Genomic DNA, 17,034 nt, shown 5'->3' on the forward strand with positions numbered 1-17,034 from the left:
TATGGTTCGAAGGTGTTGTTAAACTTGGGCACAAACTGTAAAACTGTAAAGTGTCTTATAAATGTGATCAACATCATTTGTAACTAAAAAAAACACAAAATCTCGTCCTGACAGCCACTGGAAACAACACCTCAGCTGGTGACAATGGAAAATGGCGGGTGTGTGTACTGCAGGCTTGCTGGCCATGCTGCTAGAGGTTTTCCCACAGCTCTCAAGCAGCGCTCCTTCTGTTGTTGTGGAACACACAGTGACATTTTTACAGCAAGGCATAGTGCTCTCCTGAGAAATCAAAGTAACAGGCAGGAAAGCATTTCACAGCATAGGTGGAAGACTCGGGCATTTTAAATGTTTCAGCACTCGTCTCTCGGGGCTTATAGTCAAGACTGCAATATTGTTCAAATGAGGAATGAAAAAAGTGAACTAGCAAAACTTTTTTTTTTCGTGTTTGTTCTTTTGTTTCCTGCATGTTGTAGATTAGCAGCAGTCACAAACACAAATAAAAGTGTTATCATTGTGTGAGTGAGGCAGAGCCACGCTGTGAACTTTCCATACCTCATCTCTTTTATTGAAAGTCTAGCTGGCACAGTGCGAACCCACCCACGCTGCTGCGCCCGTGATGCCTCTGTCACTCTGCCCCGGGTAGCTTGGCTACAAGTCTGATTCTGAAACTCATGTCCAGCTTGCTTGTAACCTAACGCCTGGCATTACAATTCAGATCATGAAAGTGTTTGCGGCTCACCTGTTTGGAATGTCGATAAACCTCAATGGAAATAATGCATGGTAATCATTAGCATAAGAAATGTTATTTTATCAAGAGCGTTGTTTTACTGATGCAATTCAGGGCACATATAACAAAAGCAACAAACAAACAAAACAAAATCAATGAAAGTATGTTTGTGAAAGAATGCTGCTCGCAAAATACTTCATTTTGATTCTAGATGGGAGAGGCATAATTTTTCAGGCACCGCAGAGAAAGTATGTTGACAGAAAGAGCTTGTCTTAAGGATTGCATGTAGGTAGAGGGTGTTAATTTAAAAGGTAGGACTGTATCTGTCAATTTGGCACAGGTGTAGATTCTGTAGGCAGCATGTGGTCCAGGGTATGCAGGTAAAGCAGTTATATAGATAGGCAGGGGTAATGTTAATCAGAGCTAGAGCCGCACACACACAGGGTGCCCAGTGACTTCAGATCCCCAGACAGGATGATATAATAGCGAATCTGAACATGGAGGTCAACAACAAGGGAGAGGAGCTGGCAAAAAAGAGATACGATGTTTGTTATAGAACCCCAAAGTTCATCATGATCTTATAAATCAGAAGTTCTTTACCACGTTTTCCAGTACCACTGCTTTCAACGTGTTTCACAGAATTTACTACAGCATAGCACAGCCCCATTTTAAAAGACCTATGTGTGGCTGGTACACAACTAAAGCTAAAATGTTGACCAGTTTCCTCTCTTTCCTTTTCACTTACACTACATTGATAACCTGGTGTAGTTGCTGTGCGGGACGACGTGAACATGCACTGAAGGCAGTTGTCGTGTTGACTCTCTTTTTACAGATTAGCTATCTTCCCATGTCATTGTCATTCTGCCGATAGATTTCCCTCAAGCATGTACAATGCCCAGCCAGGCCTGGGTATTATAGAGCCGCTGACATTAAAGGAGACTGGAGCAACTGAATCATTTCCAATCCAATTAATGAAACTGGTTCATGCAAGAAGTTTCTGCTAGAAATAAAACTGACTGGCCTAATTATTTTTTGGAGAACAATATAAAATACAATGATAATTGTCACCTGGATTTGAATCCAGTAGAATTGAAGTTACCTTACTGTACTTAAAACCAACATCTTGTTTGGATTTGTCCATTTTAGTGGTCTCAGGTGTATTCACATACATGGGTGTTCAATGTTAAAATAAAATAAACAACAACCCACAATTCAAACTCAGCAGATTACATTATAATTACATTGTAAATGTAGTCCAGTTACACAAAACATTAGCAATGTCCTTTTGTACATAAGAATGCTGTCCCGTTGTAACTACATAACCGGATGTGTGTAATTACCATGCTATTACAGTGTAGATAGAGATAGTTCACATAAAGTGTTACCAGAAAAAAAAAAAATTAAAAATTAAAAATAGAAACCAGCGTGCTGGTACAGTAAGAATGGAGATAATATTACTGTCAGTTAGGAAGACAAGGGAGACGGATTTCTAAAACATCAGGGTGTTCAGTTTAAATGCCAGCTCAGTGTGGCAGTCAATGGGTAGTCTTGCATCTCCACATGCCTGTGCTGTCTCATTGCCTGAAGGGGCATCACTCTTGGTCCTCTGCTGCTTAACGCTATTAAAGTGATAAACCCCTTCAGAGTGCTGGGATATATTCCATAGCCAGACACCATACAGGTCTATACGACCTTGCACTACTGTCCAGCCTGACCTCAGAAAATGTACATTTAAATGTACCTGTTCTGTTCGATAGTTCACGCAGAGGGAGAATGGCAGCTGTGGGGATTTATTGGAAACAGATTCAATTTTTTGCATCACCTCCCTGATCAATAATTGTTATAGAGCACACAATTGAAATGAGAATAATTATTGATTGCAAGTGCAGAGTATCCTTAAACATCTATCCTCCCTTAAAATGTTATAGAAGTCCCCCCCCCCCACATGCACATCTGTTCTAATGTGATGCAATTAACCACCTGTCCAGCACTGTCAGGTGATAGCAGTGGGGTAGCAGGTTCACACCCCAGTCTTTCTGCCCATGCTTGTACTATGACATGACCATCGTTGATAAGATTCCTACCATGTCTTTCTGTTTGTCATTGCTTCACCACCATGCTCTCGATATTCTTTACTGCACTTTCTCATGACTTTCTTTTTTAAGGGGCTAGTCATACTACTTCTCCGGTGCTAACAAAACAGTAGGGTCAGATTGCCAAACTTTGTACTTAACAAATAAGAAACAAGCTGACAAGCCCCTCAGTTAAACATCAAACATGTTTATTTACTTATTTGGTATTATTACTGTTTTTCTTTTATGAATAAAGGTGTTTTGAGAATCCAGCCCCATCTGCACCTGAATTCATGATTATAATACAAAAGCAAGAATAGTGATGGGGTCTCTTGCTCTGAAGCACAGCATGCATGACACACACTGAATGTGTTTCATTAAAGTGATATCTCAGTGAACGAGATGGTGAAAACGACTGTGCAGATAGGGCACTTCCTTTCATATGATAACCAGCCGATGTTGCTCATGACTACATAATAATCAGTCCTGGCTTTATCAGCCTCCCTGGGGATTGGTGTGGACCTCGAGAGGACAGTACACATGCAACGTATTATTGCAGGAACACCAACAAACACAAACGAAGGGAGCGGGCCAAAGTTCACGTTGTTTTTTTTCTCTTTTCTTGACAACCATCGGCAGTGTAATTATATCTATAGTAGAACATCAAAGCTGAAGGAATTAATGAACAGGATTAGCCTTTTAACTCTGGCTGAATCTCTTCATTGATAAGAACAACTCATTGTGAGATGCAAGCTTGCAGGTAATGTACAAGATGACTTAGCCATTTGTTATGATAGCGTGACAAGAGGTTATTGGTGTGTTTGCTAGCTTTCAAACAAATAACAAATGGATCCGAACCCAGGCCCGTAGAGCAGCCCTCTCCTCTGTGTTTTAACACATGGTTAAAATAATCTTAAAGAACAGGTGCCTTGCCATGGTGACTTGCCAAGGTCTATTCCTAATAAGCCGAGAACTACCAGAGCAATAAAGAGCTGTTTTTATGTGTTTCCTCGTTCCTCCTGAATATCCTCTAACCCTTCTAAAGCTGTATACAGAGTTGTTCTAATAGACTTCTGGGATGCATTCATCTTTGAGTGATGAGCTAACACTTATTGTTCTGCTTTTAATTACAGCCTCGGTCGCCGAGCAACAAGTGATGTCACCTTGATGTTGTCACCCGACACCTTATGAAAAATCGCTTTGTTGACAGTGTTTTTGTTGTTGTTGTTTTTTTTAATGAATATCGAAGTGCTTTGGGTTGGTGTTTTATCCCTGGTCATGAGCAGGAGGTTATGAAGAACAAGCATTGATGAAAGGAACCCCTCTGTCACAGGAGCTGCAGTCATAGGGCAGCCTGTAACCTTTCTAACACTAAAGCAACATGCCGGGTTTGTTTGATCAGTCCTGTTATAAACTGCACAGAAAAGTAGATACAATTAAAAAAAGGGGTAACACTTTACTTTACTGTAGGTGTCTCTAATTACTGCATATTTAAATAGTAGATACTTAGTAAATACATGTGTACTTACACACAATTACAATGCTATTATGCAATGCACTTAATATGTATTTTTTTGCATGATATAACCCTAATCCTAACTCTATCGCTATCCCTAACTCTGAACCTAGTCCCCTAACCCTAACCCTTTTATTTATTTTCATGACCACTGCTGTGGTTGCTGCTGGTCCTGTTGCTAAGCATCTCCACAAGCATGCTGTTAAATTGTAATACGGATTTGTGTTTGTACTACTTCAAAGAGTGGATCTGTATTGCTCAGCAGCGGTTATGTTATTAACCGCACACTGAACAACACCTCCCAGTGAAAGTATGGTTCCTGTTGGAAAATATTAGCTTTCATATAAAAGAAATATTCTGTCTGATCCAGGACAAACTGGACACATTGCCGCATTCTAAACAAAAGGTATTGTTTTCATGTGCAGCCATGTTTTTTGGAAAACGAGATAACTGACGGCATCCATATGATTCTCTGAAGAGATTTTTGTGCTTATGAAGGCCCCTCATGCTTAGTTTAAAAAGTCTGAGGGGTCCCGAGACTTTGAATATATCATTGGTGATCGCGTTTCTTAAAAATATTCTGTCTACAGTAGGCTTTCTGGATGTGAGGAACGTTATAAGCGCTGTGTTTATGCTGCCAAGGCAATGAGCAGATAATGAAATGTGCCGCTGTGTAATGTTTATTGAAAGCGAACACTACACCCAAGAGCACCAGTGCCTAGACAAGAGGGGGTTTGACAGTTCTGAGGATGAAAATATCTTCTGTGAATTTCTTATTGCTGCACACAGAGACGCCTACCTGGGGTATAGGCACATCCTGAAGGTGACACCAGCAGATTTTGCTTGAGAGTTTTAGAGGTCTGTGGGACAGCTGAACATTCAACAGTTTGTGTTTTCTGTGGGATGAGACAGTGTTTGGGGAGCATGTTCAAAATGCTGAGTGTACTGCTACAGCTTACATATAGATAGATGCTAACGCTTTATATTGCATGGCATAAATTAATATTAAACAGATATGCAATTGCATATTAAATTCATGTTAAATGAATATTTAATAGATATGCAATTGATATTAATTTTACGTTCAATTATTCCTTGTTACTTTCCATTAACATTTAAGTCAGATTAACTGTATTTTCAATTAAAAACATGTAAACAATGGGGAATTATTACATTTCAAGGGTAGCAAAACGTAATATAAATGGAAGTGATATGTACACTTTTCAATTGACATTTGGTTAACATTTAGCAAGAAACCAGCTATTGCATATTCATTAAATATTACTTTAACATTTTTAATATGCAATTGCATATCTATTTAATATTAACTTCTGAAACCTGAAACACAGTTCATCAGATGCTGTCCATACCAGTTATATATCAGCTTTCCGTATGAAAACCAAAGCATGGTTGTAGGGCTTTTAAAATGTGCAAGGAAATGTGACAATTAGCCCAAAAGACCTCCCCGCATGTATGGATGGTAAGTAATAAACGCATTTTTGTGAAGTTTTAACAATTATAGAACAACATATTTTGCAATTATATTGAACACAGTTTTTTCTAATTCTGGATTTCTTTAAAGCCTTTCTAAGGACAGTGGCACCAGAAGGTAAACTTGTTCTGGCTTCTGTTTGTCTTGTTGCTGCCCTACTTCTCTCTAAATGGTTGTGATGGTTCTACAAGGTTTTCAGATTCTTTCATGTATTTTTATATTTCTTCTATGAAATAAACGTGTATTATTAGTTGAGACTTGTATCCAGTTCGATAAGGTTAGTTATTAGGTTATCAAAGGTAGAAGTGACCAATCATGTCCATAACATTAACCTTCATAATACAGTAATACAAAGCTTTCCATTTGCTGCTCCCCTGAACGAGGGAAGAATCAATAGGTGCTATGCAGGACTTGTTGAGGAGGAGAGTCATGTTTAATATGCATTTGCTGCTTTCATGCCTAATGAAATAAATTATACAGATAACCCTTTTTAATATAAAATAATAAAGAGAACTGCCATTTGAAGATTTTTTTTTTCCCTGAGTCACTGTCCTTCAAATGACAGCTAAGCTGCTCTACCTCGCGCCAGACATGAGCAGCATTCTAATGCCTCCCAGACAGCACAGCCAGGAAATGAAGAACTGGGCCCAGTTTCTTCCACTTTGATTGGGCAGGTGACGCAGGCTCCTAGCCAATGGGATATGCCTGGAGGTAGGGCAGATTTGTGACAGGGTTTTAGAGCAGTCTTGGATGTTGCTGGAATTTCAACAAGTCTCATTGATATTCTAGAACACGACTGGCCAGTTGCACTATTCGTGTGATTGACACTTTGTGTTTATGTCCTCACCCCTCACCTACTTCTTGCCAGGGATAGGCCCTCCATCGTTTATGTGAAATGCCCTCCAAATGACAAATGCAAAAAAAAAAATTGAATTGCAATCCACGCTTCTTGATTAGGGTACAATACCCTTAAACTAAACTACATTTGTACAAGCACACGACATTAGTCTGGGGTTTTTTGGTGTCTGATACATAGCCTCATCCCCAGTACCCAAGCTAATTTCAGAACTAACTCACGGCGGTATATTGTTGAGCACAGATGTTTGACAGTTTTAATCACACAACAAGAATCAAAGCCTAATAACTAACAAGGAAACATGCCTTTAAACTAAACTGATAATCACAGCTCCACAAGGGTCTTTCTTCATATACAATTGCATAAATTAAACATGTTGTGTACCCAAGTTATGAGAGAGAGAGAGAGAGAGAGAGAGAGAGAGAGAGAGAGAGAGAGAGAGAGAGAGAGAGAGAGAGAGAGAGAGAGAGAGAGAGAGAGAGAGAGAGAGAGAGAGAGAGAGAGAGAGAGGAGAGAGAGAGAGAGAGAGAGAGAGAGAGAGAGAGAGAGAGAGGGAGGAGAGTTAGGGCTGTGTGGTCCAGTGGTTAAAGAATCAGGCTTGTAACCAGGAGGTTTCTAGTTCAAATTCCAGCTCAGCCACTGACTCATTGTGTGACCCTGAGCAAGTCACTTCACCTCCTTGTGCTCCGTCTTTCAGGTGAGACGTTGTTGTAAGTGACTCTGCAGCTGATGCATAGCTCACACACCCTAGTCTCATGTCTTGTAAAACATTTTGTGATGGTGGTCCACCATGAAAGGTGCTATATAAAAATTATTATATATATATTATTTCATATATATTGAAAGTCCATATACTGTAAACATGCAACACACACATGGGTTCCTGTGTCTATTAATCTCATCTAACAAGTACAGTACTGATTAACAGTGTGAATTTCATTGGCCTGGGTTCACCTTCATTTTGCTTAGTGAGAGCATAAAGCTTTGTCTGACCATATATTGCACAGCAGATTGTACAGCTGACTCCTTCATCTATTTCAGTCACAAAAGCGCAGTCACTTAAGATTAATGATGATTAAGTGGCCTTTAGCCTAAAGACATCCAAGCCCCAGCTCCGGGGAGTGTGAGGCTGTCCCGGAATGAGAGGGCTAATAAATGACTGACCACAGGGTCAATGAAATGTTTTAAATCAGGAAAGCAAATCCTGAACACCACTTACAGAAACAGCCTGTGTTGCAGCCTGAACATTTCAGAGCCTAGTGGCTTCTCTTACCAAAGTTCAGTGAAAACTAGCTCCTTACAGTTGTTGAGGCTACCAAAATAATGACACTTCCATTAGCCACACAGAACTCAAATTCAAAGTTTTAAAAAAAGAACAAATTATTGTAAACTGTGCTTTCAAATTAAAACGTGTTGTTAAAGAGCTAAGAGCTTTAATTGCAAGTTCGGTTTCCTGTCTCTTTATCTTTATATGCTATTTATAATCCTTGTGAGTGGTAACCATATAGCATCCAAGCACCACCGTGCAAAGAGGTGCACAGGCCTGTACTTAGGCACACACTGCTTTCTAAGACAATGTACTTACTCCTTTGGTTTCATATGTAAGCCCATTACTAGCGCTCTCACAGCTGAAACAAGACTCTCAAAAATGTTTATAGGTCTCTGTTTTACTAAACATTAGCATGGATAATAACATTGATAAAGACTACATGAAATCCTTGGAGTTTTTGATAGATTTTTTTCTTTCTAAAAAAAGTGAAACATAAAATGACCTATATGCATGATTATACTATTTGCATGATTATATACTATATGCATGATTATACTATTTGCATGATTATATACTATATGCATGATTATACTATATGCATGATTATATACTATATGAATGATTATACTATGTGCATGATTATATACTATATGCATGATTATACTATATGCATGATTATATACTATATGCATGATTATACTATTTGCATGATTATATACTATATACATGATTATACTATATACATGGTTATACTATATGCATGAAGGGTTATTTTGAAAGCCAGCTACTACCTACCTATAGCTTTAATTCCAGTCTTACTGCTGCAGTCATCTACTGCTTTTCAACATCCTCAAGCTTCAAAATCCTTTTTTTTAATTTGCTTTTTGTTTGACTGACAATTATGACAAGCTCCACTGCAAGGCTTTAACTTTCTGATTTATGTTAAAAATATACTGTGACAACAGCCATCAAATGATATGACTGCCAACTCCCAACAAGACTAATATCTCTGGCTGAATATCACATATATTTAAATGACACGTCATTATATTCTGTAACACTAACTCATCATAATCAGGTAAGTAATATTTTATTCATGCGTTATTATGGGCTATTATGTGATTGTTTGTGATGTGCACACATCTACAGTATTTACATTCAGGAACTGTTCCGTTAAAAGTATTTGACTGGACAAGTACACTGAAGTAATTAACTGGCCAATTAAAAGCTCACAAAAATCAGTCCTTAAAAAACAAACATTCCTTAAAATGAAGGTAAAGATCCTGCCTTAGTTATCTTATCAAAACCAGAATTGTCCTGTTCCTTGTAAATGGAATGCCACAGTACATGATTATATTACTGAATTATGAATGAGAAATGGATTACAGCTCATTAATCATTAATAGGGAACCATTTGCCTGAAATGTTATCATAGAATCAGCTGGAAATCAGTCTGCGAACTATAGAGTCTATAGGTACAGTGCAATCTGCTTTGTATAATAACGTGTTGGGAGAACATAGATGCATGCACAAGAACCTAGAAAGCTAATAGGGAACTATGGCAGTTGAGCACAGACAGTGCTGCAATCATCTTCCTTTGCTTAGAAGAGCCAAAGGTATTTAAGTGTTCTAATGTGGAGAGCAGTACAATGATACATAATGTAACAGCTTTGTACTGCCCACCATACTGCCATCTCAGGCATTACTACAATGCCTACAGTAGCCAGGGAACATATTCCTGGCAGGTCAGCCTGTCTGCTTGTCTGTGCCACACTGCCTGCTGCAATGTGTCTTCAGAAGCTGCAGGAAATACTGCTGCAACAAATCCATGGCCAATCCACAGCCTTGCCAGCAATTGCAAATGTAATAGTCAGCCGCTGTTGCCCAGACCTTGTGTGAAGAAATGGACTGAGCAGTAAATGACAGTACACATTGCAGGAAGGAAAACACGCTGGGAGCCTGGAACAGCACAGTCCAGTAGAGCAGAGTGATGAGGAAGAAGGGGGGGGGGGGGGGGGTGCTGCTGGAGACAAGCTGGTGTTTTTCCATGTTTATAGCAATACAGATTTTGTTTTTCAGTAAATGAATCCAAACCAGCAGGACACCAGAAGTCACAGAAAGTCAAAAGCCAACATTAAACGACTTTAAAACCATTGCAAATTTTATTACTAATATAATATTTATTTACTAATATATAAGTGTAGCTGTGGTGTGTACTGTGCTGTACTGTACCTATCTGTGATTTTTATAAGGTTCCCTTAAAACAGGGATGCTGATATATAATACAGTGCTGCCTACTGGGAGCCAGGGAATCCTTATGCACTGGTATATACAGTATCTTTTTCACTGTTCTGTTTAACTGAGTACCCTGCATTGTATATGGTAGCACCATACTGCATATACCATTAAAATGATCTAAGAATGCTATCTGAACTGGAAGCATATTATATTCTCTCTTATCAGTGCTTCATACATTTAAGATTCTATTCTTCTGCCCATGGGAGGTTTGGCATGTCCAGCACTGTACTGTAGATGCTGTGTTTTCCTAAAAACTTTGTATACAGCTTGTGGGTTCCAAGACCCCCTCGGCAATAAGTTTTCTCTGGCAAATTAGTAACTGCTTTGATATGAATACATAAATACAGTATATTTGGTTTACACTGCCAACAGGTTGTATACACAGTCGAATGCTATGAGTCCAATATCCCCTCACTGCTTTCAAACACGAAGCTTGAAAGAAATTTCTATCAATACTATGGACATTTCTGGGGAATTAGAATAGTGGATAAAAATAGTGGATTAGATGGGTGCTATTACTAAAGGTAACACTTCACATGAAGTATCTCTAATTACTTATAATGGATACCTAAACTAAAGTGTTTGCTCTATGGTTTTAAATACTGTTCCTATTTCTATCTCACCTTTACAGAGAAGCCATTCCAAATATGGCTGGCTTAGGCCTACCAGCAGACTGGAACAAGAATCAGCTGTTACACTGCTTAGAGTCTGAGACAGTGCATGATAATGACACTGTCACCTTCTGCACTCGTTCAGCCCTGCCAAGGAAATATCGAGCACTTCAGAGCTCCATAAACACAAAGCATCACATTTATTTTAAGCAATTTTACCTGGCAATAACTGCATAATACTGTACATTTAGCTTTCCCACCACAAGCTCTGTCCACTACAGCGATAAGCTAAGACATACTTGTAAGTTTGAATGTGTTTGAAAATGTTCATTAGAATACGATAATGAGGAAAGATAAGTAGCAGTAATAGATGTACTTTTGATACTGTTTTGGTGTTCACTGTAAATCGTTGTTAAAGCCGCTGTTTTTATTTACATGTCAGATGCAGAATTACCCTATAGTTTGCTAACATAGTGGCCACATTCCTACTTGAGCTGAGAGCGTGGGAGGCTGCACAGCAGTTCATTGCTCATTATAACACATACTTGCTTTTTAGAAGGTAGTTTCTATGGAGACTAACAAAATCCACGGGAGACAAAGGAAGTTGAAAGGCACCAAGGCCAGGATAAACTGTCTTGTTATGGCAACAATGCCCGCAGCAGGCTCTTATCAACTAAACTAGCCTTGTGAAGAACTTGTGCTTTATGTACAGGATACAGAATCACTGGACCTGCACTGTGGATACCATAGCAAAAGCATCGCAAAGTGTAATAATGCATAGTAAATGCATGGTAAAGCATAGGAGGTAAGCATTGTAAAGAATAGCCAGGTAGTTACGAGGTATGGTGAAGCACATGTATAAGGCATACATTCATGCATGAACCAGGGATTATAACAACTGCTAATTCATGCAAGCCTTACACATGTGAGCAACAGCATTAGTTGCAAGGAAACATGGTAAGAAAATGGGTAATTCAATTCACATGAATTAACAGGGCTGAATTCAAAATGAAGAGCATGAGGTATTCTGGTGCTATCCCTCTGGTATTCAGCCAGAATTCACTAGCAATTTGCTGCCCTTATTTTAAAGTGTTATTCATTTGGTAACACTTTACTTAAAGTGTCTCTATTCACTGTGCATTTACATAGTAGTTACTTAGTAAATACATGTGTACTTACACATAATTACAATGCTATTAGGCATAGCTACAATGTAGTCAATGTGTAAATTGTATCAGAAAAGCATTAGGATTAGTGTTAGGGTTAGGTTTAGAATTAGGGTTACAGATATGCTTAGGGTTAGGGTTAGGTTTAGAATTATGGTTACAGATATGGTTAGGGTTAGGGTTAGGTTTAGAGTTAGGGTTACAGATAGGGTTAGGATTAGGGTTAGGGTTAGGGTTAGGGTTAGGGTTAGGGTTAGGGTTAGGATTAGGGTTAGGGTTATGCTAAGGGTTAGGTTTAGAGTTAGGGTTACAGATATGGTTAGTGTTAGGGTTAGGGTAAGGGTTCCAAATATGGTTAGGGTTATAGTGATGCCCTGATGATCAATCATTGTTGTGTATTTCATTGAGTTCGGGGCACAGCAATTATTTGTTAAATGATATATTCAGACTTGACCTAGTTTTCCTCTTTAATAATATCTTAGCACCAGACATCAGTTTGTGCATTTGTTCTTTTCATGGCTATGCTATAATCAAGTCTGGTCATATGTTGTTTGCTCATGTGTGTGTGCCTGTGTGCATGCCTACGTATGTCCACAGCGCCCACGTTTAAAAATGTATTCACTCTAGTGTTCATGTGTACAGTCTACAGGAAATCCAAATACTGCAGGTGTTTGTTATTTAAAGAAAGAAAGAAAATGAAGCTATTGTGATTCTTTATGATAAGAGAAGTTAGCTGGTGAAGATCAGATTGGTTAACAGACTGGAATGTGGGTTTTTTTTTATGTTTTTTCTTCCTTATCTCAGTGCCATGGCTCATTAATGTCCACTAGTAGACAGGACATTGCCAATGCCACACAAAAATGAACGGCTACAATGTGCAGGGTATTAGAGAGAAGGCTGGCTTCCCATGCTGCCTGTCAAAAGCCAAACTGGACCTGAATTACCCTGCTTACGGGTCAGTCCAGTCCACATTGCCTTTTACAGAACTTTTCAATGGGAAGGTGTGGCTACCAATGGAATATATGAATTCGAAAAGCAGCCATCTACCCCCATCCCAAACACAAATAAATCAATTATTGAGTGTATACAGTGAAATACAATACCTATTCCCCCCAGACTTGGAATGTATGCAGTAATTGCTTTAAAAACAATGATTTTATAGAAATGGTAAGAAAAGGATGATAGGGAAATGCCATGGAGGTGTCTGGTTTGGGAGAAGTAAACTTTGGGATAAATGTTTATTGTATATGCACTTACTATCCTCACCAACACATACACGTGATATACATTAGGTGTATGAATACATGCTAGAGTTTATATAACAATAAGAGCACACTTAAGATGCAGGGAATCGATGAATGTGCACAAGGTACAATACAAATAATAACAATTGTAGAAATTAAATGTATCATTCTACATGGTCCATATTCCTCAATTACTTTCTCAATATCATAGATTAGATTCACAATTCCCACCTTGTAGCTGTAAAAAAAACAAACAAAAAAAACAAACAAACAAAAAAAAACAATGGAGCATTATTCCAGTGATTTACTCCATTATTGGACTCAAGCCTGGAGCAGTAAACGACATCCCTAAAGGCCACAGTATGACACGAGCCACCAGTTGTTAATGGAACTGGAATGTATCAGCACACAGATAAAGACTATGCACCAAGGCCTTGGCAAGCCAGGGGAGGTTTTACCATTTTAATGCATGACCACAAAATCAAACTATTGTGATTGCCAATTGCCAATTAATTGATGAAACTCACACTCAACACAACACTTGAAGCCGAAAGCAGTTCCTTAATTATTTCGTGCTGTAGAAGTTTAGGCAGATTCAGTTTCTTATATATATATATATATATATATATATATACAGCTAACCAGAATTTTTTAGTTGTTTCTTAGCCTTTTTGTATATTTTTCTTTTATCACTTACTAAAATGATACTATTTTATTGTGGTCATATTCCCCCAAGGCACTCAGTGTGTATATTTTTCCATACATACTGTAAATGGCCTGTTGCTACGCAATAGCGTTCAGCTGGATCAACCTGTCTGCTTTGAGAATATTTGAGAAACGAACAAAGAGGAAACGACACACACACACACACACACACACACACACACACACACACACACACACACACACACACACACACACACACACAGCGGGTCCCTTGTGGTTGTTCCGCTCCTTTGCTGTCTGGTAGTATCTTATTAAGAGTAGTTCTTACCGTCCTAGGGGATTCAGTGCTGAAATTCTGCACATCAGTACCTTTACCAGTTGTTGCAATGTAAACTTTTCTATCCAGCTAGGCGTGCTACGAAACTAAAACCAATACAAAAATGAAGAAAATAACAGCAGCTTCAAGATTTATGAGAAGAGACTGTTATGAATGGAATTGTTTAGTAAAGACCTCAGTTATTTGCTGAAAAATTACACATGTCATATTAACTGTTTCCACTAGGTTTATTTCAGTAAAGGGGTGGATTCAGAATTAAAATAAACCATATACAAGCAATATCAGCAAATATGTTTACTTTATCCGCAATTGTTTTGTATTGTAAATGTTTTTTAATAAGGGATCGGAAACAGTGTTACATACTGAAGTGACTGGTGGGCATGTGTTTTGCACAAAAGGAATGCTTAGACAGATACAAACTGCAGTATGCAAAACAGGGACAGCGTGTGTCGTTCTGTTGTAGGAGGCCAACAAGCAGAATCACTTACCTTACAGTCGCCTATGCATGATCTCACTGAAAAATCCTCTGATTGTAAGTATTTGAGAAAGAGGAAGTCAAACTCCTCGTATTTTTCCTGAGCGTGTTGGTCCAGCCTCACATAAGCCTGGATGCAGTTGCTGCAGACATCCCCATCCTCCCCTCCGCCTGTACCTAAATCCCAAAGCATGTTCTGAAGACTGCAATCCAAACCGTCCGGGCTAGCCATACCCACCAGCAGGTCTGAGACGGAATATGAATCACAAAAAGAAAGGCTAAAATTCCGAAAATAAGACAACAAGAACTCTGCAGATGAGGGGGATGGCGGTGATGATGCTAATAATGAGGACCCGAAGCCTGGCTGTTGCAAATGCAATTTGGTGCAGGCTGACTCCAGATCTAGGTGGTCTTGATCCTCAGTGCACTGAGGACTAGGAGCAGCAGATTTGGTCGAATTGCTTAGAAAAATATCACACCCCCTTTTATTTAGTACTAGTTGATCCCTTAACAACGAAAACTGTGGATTTGATGCGAATTGTAGATAACCCACATCGGTTGCATTGCCCCGCGTTACTCGGAGCCCCCTATCCTTGGACCTCAGCTTGGCTCCAGCACACAACCAGAGGTGATCAGAGAGAAGGACAGTGAAAAATAAGAGGGATGCCAAAGACATTCGCCATTTCTGTGCCCTCTCGGAGTCGGCGCAGGGTTTGTCGTTTTGTTTGGGTGCACAACAGATTTTCAACACGGCATCATCTTCCCTTCGATACATCCAAGCACCCCTGATCATATTTTAGGGGGAGACAAAAGCGATCTCCAGTTGGGTTTTCTCCTCTCCAATTTTCCCCCAAACAATGTCACCTACCTCCTTTGCAGCATGGTGATGGGAAGCTTTTTGTTGGTGTGTTGAAATAAAGCAAGCAACCCCCTTTCCCTTCCTCTGCGTCTAATTTTCAGGACGATCCATTGCAAAGGGAAAAAAAAGCCCGACGAAACCTTCCCTATACACCCATAATTTCAGGATGTTGCAAAATCCTCTTAGCATCCTTATCACTCATAGCTCTCGGGAAACGCGGAGCACTTGCAAAGATGAAATAGCACAACTGTCATCTTTGGACAAGAGCGTTTCTCTTTGATTTTTTTCTGCCGTTTCTGATGCAAAGGGGTGTATTTGCTCCCCTACCATCCTGATTTCCCCCTTCTGCTCCCCTTTTTTCAGTCTGTCGCCATCTTCAGCTTTGCAGAGAACACCTTGAGAAATTGATTAAATTGGGGGGGGGGGGGGGGGGGGGGGGGCGCCTGCGCGCTCGATCCCTCCTCCAAACTCAGTCTCCCCTTTCACTTCCCCATTCACACCATCTTCGTTCATTCAACACCTCCCCTTCCATTCATTGATCTAGTCCTTTACCCCCTATGTGTCTTGTTTCTTTAAAATCGAAAATTATTACATGCAACCTGTTAAAAGCACCACCTACTCATTAGTTGCTGTGTTATCAACAATCACGTCCACAGTTCGCTTGCGTCTGGTTACAGCTTGGATTCGTGTGTGTGTGTGTGTGTGTGTGTGTGTGTGTGTGTGTGTGTGTGTGTGTGTGTGTATGAGTGTGCGTGCGTGTGTGTGTTTAACCCTGACTGATAGGTAATTATTTCGTTTCCTGTGACTATTGATTTCATTTGCTTGATGGTTATGAATCTGTAACACAATTAAATGTTTCTGTTTTTATTCTAGAAACGGCCATTACAAAACGATATATTTGGTTTGTGAAAGCACACAAATAAAACATTGGCATTGCTTATTAGAAAACTAAAACGCTATGTTACTATATAAAAAACTGGGTTTATAACAAGACTTCTATCCCATATTAGCTGATTGCCTTCCCATGCTTTGTTGTTCTTTTCTATTTCAAACAATGCTTATTCTTGATCGAAAAATCGTTAACTTCTCGATCAATACAATCATTTAAAAACATATATAAAACAGTATAATAGTGTTTCCTTTCTTCGAAGCGGTGTATATATTCTGATCCAGGGTATGGAATGGGAAGTATTGGTGCAGATCGCATTTTGCTTAATCGTTTTGGCCACTTTCCCGTGGCTTTTATTGATCTTTTCCCTAATGATCGCATCTCCTTGTGATTAGTAGATTTTGTCACACATATAACCTACTCATACAGCACATGCTTAGGAATCGTTTTTACTTTTGTATCTTTGTTGGTTTAGTACGATATTTATTACTACAATAACAGACAATACATTGTCGCCTGTTTTCTCTTTAAACACCCTTTACCGTGGTTTGCCATA

The 17,034-nt window shown here is 39.2% G+C and overlaps 1 protein-coding gene across 1 annotated transcript in view; it reads right to left on the reverse strand.

The window, feature by feature from the left end:
- Positions 1-15,929, reverse strand: part of LOC121295225 (transmembrane protein FAM155B-like) — a 58,328-nt gene extending 42,399 nt beyond the window's left edge. Inside the window, exon 1 of the mRNA XM_041219653.1 lies at positions 14,744-15,929. Within this exon, the coding sequence (XP_041075587.1) occupies positions 14,744-15,523 (780 nt within the window). The 5' untranslated portion in view covers positions 15,524-15,929. The remainder of the gene's footprint in view (positions 1-14,743) is intronic.
- Between the last annotated feature and the right edge of the window lie 1,105 nt (positions 15,930-17,034).

This window comes from Polyodon spathula, chromosome 20 (assembly GCF_017654505.1).
Source record: "Polyodon spathula isolate WHYD16114869_AA chromosome 20, ASM1765450v1, whole genome shotgun sequence".
NCBI classification, from domain to species: Eukaryota; Metazoa; Chordata; class Actinopteri; order Acipenseriformes; family Polyodontidae; genus Polyodon; species Polyodon spathula.